Source organism: Centrocercus urophasianus, unplaced genomic scaffold, assembly GCF_019232065.1.
Source record: "Centrocercus urophasianus isolate 14NV4802_14NV808 unplaced genomic scaffold, USGS_Curo_1.0 seq_30, whole genome shotgun sequence".
Lineage (NCBI taxonomy): Eukaryota > Metazoa > Chordata > Aves > Galliformes > Phasianidae > Centrocercus > Centrocercus urophasianus.
In genome coordinates, this window is record NW_024884867.1 from 9,819,889 (window position 1) to 9,826,560 (window position 6,672).

At 52.2% G+C, this 6,672-nt stretch overlaps 1 protein-coding gene across 1 annotated transcript in view; it reads left to right on the forward strand.

Moving 5' to 3' along the window:
• Nucleotides 1-2,178, forward strand: part of MMP17 (matrix metallopeptidase 17) — a 39,586-nt gene extending 37,408 nt beyond the window's left edge. Inside the window, exons 9-10 of the mRNA XM_042829100.1 lie at nt 654-911; nt 1,271-2,178. Of these exons, the coding sequence (XP_042685034.1) occupies nt 654-911; nt 1,271-1,593 (581 nt within the window). The 3' untranslated portion in view covers nt 1,594-2,178. The remainder of the gene's footprint in view (nt 1-653; nt 912-1,270) is intronic.
• The last annotated feature ends 4,494 nt before the right edge of the window (nt 2,179-6,672 follow it).

Genomic DNA, 6,672 nt, shown 5'->3' on the forward strand with positions numbered 1-6,672 from the left:
GGACCCTGGGACCCCATCAGACCTCTCAGCAGGGCCATGCCTTCCCCAGCCCTCAATGCATGCTGGATCCAGACCGCCCCCTGATCTTCCCTCTGCCCTCCCACACAGCCCTCAGTGCTGCTCTTCATTGTGCCCGTGATGATGGAACGAGAGGTTTAGTCTCCAGCCATAAAACACTGCCTCATTCTCACTCTCCAGCATCGTTTCATCGATCCCTGGATACAAACCAAAGCACACAAATTACTCTGGCTTTTGAGTCTCTGCTGCTGTTTAAGTGCTTCTTCATGTTTTCTAGAAAATGAAGGGAAAAGCCTGCCCTTTAAAGCAGGCCAGGTGTCTCCCAGAGTGCTGCAGATGCATCAGGTCCCCAGAGACCTCGTGCTGACAGAGTGCCTGTCCCCATGGCAGGATGTGAAGTGGGAGAGTAGGGATGCAGACCTGTTCTCTGACCATGAGGACCCCCAGCTGGGCAGCCCAGCTCCAGCTCAGCAGCAGTCCCAGCGGGTTGCTCCCCTCCGACCCCATCTGGTGCCAAGAGCCCAGCAGAGGGTTGTCATGGCAATATGTAACAAAGTACTGGTTCATTGCAGGGAAGGCCATCCCCGGCTGCAAAACTGATGTGATCATTCTCCACGCTTCTCTCCTTTCCTCAGGGGACAGATACTGGGTGTTTAAGGACAACAACGTGGAGGAAGGATACCCGCGGCCCATCTCGGACTTCGGGCTGCCGCCGGGAGGGATCGATGCTGCCTTCTCCTGGGCCCACAATGACAAGACTTATTTCTTTAAGGACAACCTCTGCTGGCGCTATGACGACCACGAGAGGAGGATGGATGCCGGGTACCCCTCAGAGACCATTCCATGGAAGGGAATACCGAGCCCTTTAGATGATGCTATGAGGTGGTCAGATGGTGAGTCTGTGAGATGGGTCCAAAAAGTGAGGAAAAAAGCAATGCTCTGGGATACAGTCCCATGTCTCAGGTCGGCTGGCACTTCCTCCATCCAAAAGCTGCAGAAAGAGAGGCAGGCTCTGAGCCGCAGCTCCCTCTGCTCACTGAGCAACACTATCATTGCAGGCGGGGAGCAAAAGCGCCTGGGTGCCACATAACTCAGTTTCATTAGCAGAACACAGCTGATGTTGTTCTGTGGTGACTTGTCTCCTGATATCTGCTGGTTTGCGCTTCACTGAGAGTGTGGTTGGATTTAGAGCTAGATGCGTGAAAACCTGGGCAAAAAAAAGTGTTGGTAAAGGAAACATCTCTTTTCCCAGGTGCAAGCTACTTCTTCAGGGGCAAGGAGTACTGGCGAGTGCTGGACAGCGAGCTGGAAGCAGAGCCTGGCTACCCCCAGTCCATCGCCAGGGACTGGCTGGTGTGCAGCGACATGCAGGCAGACGCCCCGGAGGCAGCGGGCAGCAGCAGGATTGGAGCACGCTCCAAGCCCGGGCAGCACGACCAGAGCCGCTCAGAGAACAGCTATGAGGTCTGCTCCTGCACCTCGGCCTCCGAGCCTCTGCGGGCCTGCTTTGTGCTCAGACTGCCGGCCGGCCTCACGCTGCTCTGGGCTGCAGCACTGCTGTGTGTGGTCCTATGACACCTCACCACGCGGAGAGGACAGTGGTGCTCCAGGACAACGGGTGGATGTGATCCCGTGCAGCTGAGTGTTGCAAGCAGAAAAACATTCCTAGGAACATGCTGGTGAAGGTTTTGAATTCTCCATGAGAAGTGAACAGTGGCTGTTTTTAGTTTGTTTGTTTTTCTTTTTAATTTTAGTTAAAGGTCTAATAACAGATTTTGAGTTCTGCACCTTCTTATTCCCCCATCCAGCTGAAGATGAAAGCAGCCTAGCGTTGCATTTAGAACTGTTCCATAGAGATGTGTAGCTTTGGATGCCAAACACTGCAGAGGAGGGAGGGAAGTACTGCTGTGGTCGAGTGGGGACAGTGGTGGCAGCAGGACGGGCTGTGCTGCCATTACATACACATCCCATTGGATGTACTGGGTAGAAAGAAACTGACACCACGAAGATTAACTGCAAGGTGATTGTTTTATTGTCCAGTCCACCATGGTAACTGATGTCTGGGTAACCTGTGTCCATTCTACAGGTCAGAATCAGCTTTGCCTTTCAGAAGGCAACACAGCTTATCTTTGTATCCAAGTCTTTTGAGTTTAACAGTTTCTCTAATAAATCTTGGCTGCCTACACACACACAGCTCCCAGTCCTCTGCTGGATCAAGCCTGCCACCTTCAGTAAGGTGCTGGCTGCTCAGGCTTGGGCACAGCCTTATCAACAGGACACCATGACGTCACCCCAACAGCCTCATCCCTGCACCGGAATTCCTCTGCTCTTGGAGCTTCTGCCTCATGCTGTTTTACATTTTGGGAGGGATTGAAATGGATGGATTTGTGTTGCTGTCATAGCTGGATGCACCACAGAGGCCGGGCTGTGGGGAGGAGGAATGCATGCAATCAGCCTTAAGCTCCTCCTGGTGCCTCAGCCACAGGTTTGGAGTGAAATGTGAGATCAAAAGCTGCTTTAGGATGGTCCTTGACTTGGTCTCCCTTGTACAGTGAGGCCACAGTGACCGCCTGGGGTGGTCTTTGCTGCGCCGGTGCATCCCTGCCTGCTCAGATGGTAGCATCCTTTCAATGATGCAGTTCTGGATCAGGCTCTTTCTGAGGTCCCTTTGGACACATCCATCAGTACAGGAGGAGCATACAGTTGCCTCCTGACTCTGGCTGCAGATAATAAATAACAGTTCAGTGGCTTTTAATGTTCCCCTCGAGAAGATGAGTACGAAATATTGTTATTGTGACTCATGGTTGAATGGACAGGGCACTCGGTAGTTCTGCACTGAAGGATGAGCTGTCCCAGTGTGTCCATGTGCTGCTCAAGCTGAGGGCAGGCAGGGAGGGCCAGCCCTGTTCTATGCCAAGTAAATGTCTTATTGAATGTATCCTTGGGTTCAGAGCACAAAGCCATTGAAATCTACCCCAAGTGATGCACAGTCAATCACAGAGCATGTAACCATGCTGGGTGATGATCACACCAGGCCCGCCTTTGTCCCCTGTTGGTCCCTGCTGACACTAAAAATATCCTGCTGAGCCTCCAGTGCAAGCTGCTATCTTGCAGCACGCTTGTGATGCTGCTGGTACCCAACGCAGTGGGACAAAAGCCAACCGGGACGCCTGCTGTGCTGCCATACTGCTCTGTGAGCCCTGGGTGCTGATGTGAGATGATCACACTCCCCGGGATGGAAATAGCAGCCAGAGAGTCTCCCTGGGAGGTCATTGGTTCAGAGTGGGGCCAGCGGGGTCGGTGCTGCCCGAGGGTCACAGCTGGAGGGCCGGGGCACCGGGAGCAGATGTCCACAGCACAAAGACACCGTTGTACCAAGAGCTCTCAGCAATGGGCGGGGAAGGAACCCAAGGTTTCGGCCGTGCCGGGACATCCCTTTGGCGCCGGTGGAGGGCAAGGTGGCAGAATGGCTCCTCCAGATCCAGCGGGATGCAGACATACCAAGGCCAAACCTGCTAAGGTGGACTGGGTCATCGTGCCACTGCGCTGGGCAGAGCCACCCTGACATTTCCCCTCGTGGGGATGCTGCAGGGGGACCAAAGCCACGGTGCTTTTAATCCGAAAGCGAGCAGGGTGGCGGGGCTGAGCAGCAAGCAGGGGGGCTGCCGGGGCTCCGTCCGTGTGTCCATCCCCGGGACGGAGCCGTGCGGCCGCCGGAGGGCAGCAGAGCCCCGGCACTGCCCGCCCCAACCGGCACAGCACGGAGCGGAGCGGGGCGGGGAGGGGGGGAAGACAGAGAGGAAAAAAAAATAGAAAAAAGAAAAACGAAAAGAAAAAGGGAAAAAGATGAAAAAGTAAGGTGGGCAGAAGCACTTTTCAAAAGCCAAAGCTATAGCAACGTCTGACTTAAAAGTAAGAATAATAACATTAAGAACAATCTCAGACATGACGTGGTGTTCAACGTCTTAACACAATAAAGCTGCGAGAAGGTTTCCTCTGTCCTCTAACTCAAATCACACATCAGGTGTGTGTGTAACATGGGCTGCTGCCTCCCGCAGCCCCGGGGAAGGGAACACTCAGCCCTTACTCAGGAGGTTTTGCTAAAGCGAGTCATTCTGATTGCTTAAGGATGAAAGTTCTCTCCCCCAGGTTTAAGCAGCAATTGCCCTTGCACAGCTGTGGGCAGGAGAGCAGGTGCTGGGGCTCAGCCCCATATCTCAGGTGGAGCAGCTCAGCTTAATGCCCTATATGAGCAGGTGGGTAGGTGCTTGTAGCATTTTTCTGCTTTGCTATAGCTTTTAGAGATGGTTTTTTGCTTCTCAGGTGACTCTGTAGGAGACAAATCCCAGCCCTGCCTCCAGCCCCACCACTTTGCTTTTTCCATCTCCTCTGCCAGGTGCACGTGGTGTGGGACCAGGCTGAAACCAGCAGCAAGCCTGGGGGATGCCTTGTGCAAGAAGCTTGTCCTGGCTCTCTGTGTTCCAGCAGTTCCTGGTAAGCTCAGTGTTGTGGATCACTTACTTGCTTTTTGCTGCCATTTCTGTGTGGGGCAGTTGGCTGGCCCTCATGGGCTGGTACAGCCTAGGGAGGAGTATAGGACAGCCAAAAGCAGGGAGTACATGGCAGAGCAACATGCTTTGAGAATACAATCTTGTGCTAAGAATAGGAGAGGCCATTAAAGCTGAATGGTACATGGGGGATTTCTGTAGGCATGTGCTGGAGCTGTTAGCTGGGAAGCAGAGTCTTCTGCAGTACAAGTTGAAATTGCAAGGCCAGGAGCTACAAAGCCACTGCAGGAGCTGCCAGCACAGCTCTCCATCCTCCATGCAGTTTTCTGGTCTTCAGTTGGAAATAAAGTAAAACTCCTAAACCTCTGGTGAGATTTTTAGTCCTGTCAGCAGTGAAAGCCTCAACTCAGTGTTACACTGCCAGCTCTGGTGGGTTTGTCCCTCAGTGATACAGGAAGGATCTGGGTTTGGTTTTCTGTTGTTGGTTGTGGGTTTTTTTGTTTTTTTTTTTTTTTTTTTTTTTTTTTTAATTAAAACAGCTTTGAGATTGGGGATGCACACCCCCAACCTCAAAAAACGACCCCAAGACCTGGCAGTTGCTGGAGCAGCAGTCAGCCTGCTCTGAGCAACTCACCAGTACTTAGCACTTCATATGCACCAGAGCTGTTCTGTTACGGTGGGGGTGGAACTCCACAAGCTCTGCAAGGGACTGCAGCAAGATTTCTGGGTTGTGCTGCTTGGTTTGTGGTGACATCTCTTTGGGCTTCATGTCAGGAAATGTGCATTCTAGGGAGAAGCCTTTCCACCCTGTGTCTGATGAGCAACACCAGCTCACAGGTGGTGCAGCTGGAAAGCTCAGGGTCTTAGCTGAGATCAGTTACTTGATGTGTTAAAAGGAGGTTTGGAGGTGGAAGCACCAGCTGTGATTGCAGAAGCCTGTTTGTATGTTGACTTTCAAAGGGTGGAAATGTCAGATCACCAGCTCAGCTGTAATGCAGAGGGAGCTGAGCCAGGAAGGCCCTGGCATGCTTTGCCTGTGGAAGAGACCAGGGAGCTCATATAGGGGCTACTCAGTAACAATATATCCCCCTCCTCCAAACAGTTTGGAGAAATTGATGGCTTCTCTGAATCTGAGGCTGCTTTGGACAGGGGAATAAGAAATCACAGTCTTGGGTGGTATGTGGGCGTTGATCTTTACTAGTTGTGTGACTGTTTTGCATCCTGCAGCTCCTCTGTGCTGGGGTACTCACCCTGCTGCTCTGAGTTGATGGGCTACGTACTGCCCACATTCACATCACTTGGGGGCAGAACTATAGAATGGTTTTGCTTGTTTCTGAAGCTGCCAAATAATGGGCTAACTGCAGCCCAGGAGGGCTTGGGAAGAACTGTGGCGGCTCCACAAAAGCCTGTCTTCTGACAGAGCTGTGGGAAGAGATTTCTACAGCAGCCATGGAAGTCTTTGCCAACTTACTTGCATTGTTGTGCTTCAACTTCTCTGAAATGTTATCATTATGCTCAACCCAAGCTTGTAACTGCTCTGTTTTTCTGAGCACACAAAAGTAAAGATGTTTTACAGCAATTCTCTGCTTTAACTGTCCCTTTTTCCAGTGCTGTGTCCACCTGCTCTTTTTCCCTACCTGCTTCCATGGTGCTGTTCGGAGGGAGATGCCCATGACGTGAGATCTGACAGATGTTTGTGGTGTAGTTTAAGACCTTTGTCCAGCTGTGGGCAGCAGCTGCTTTCCCAGGCTGCATTGGAAATGGGTGTGCAGAAGATGAAGCAGGATAGAGCAGTTTAGCAGTGAATCTCCTTCTTCTGATGTCCCAAGTATATGGGAGAATTCCTGTTTGCCCAGCCCTCTTTAAGCAAAAGCCATGCTCAGGTGGGCAATGTTCTGCAAGGCTGTGCTAATTCTGTCCAATGGAGCACGTGCTGGGCACTTGATATGCCTTGTGCTGCAGCAGTGAAGCCATGTCCCAGCACTCTCCTGCTCCTGGGACTGCTGCTGGGCTTGCCTTAGAGCTGCCCTGTGCAGGGAGTCAGCCCGGAGCCTGTCCCGAAATAGCTTTGTTCTGGCAGCCCAGCAGACTGTTATTCCTAACCTTTGGGTCAAGCAAGGTAGCGGTGATGCAATGGAAAACCGTG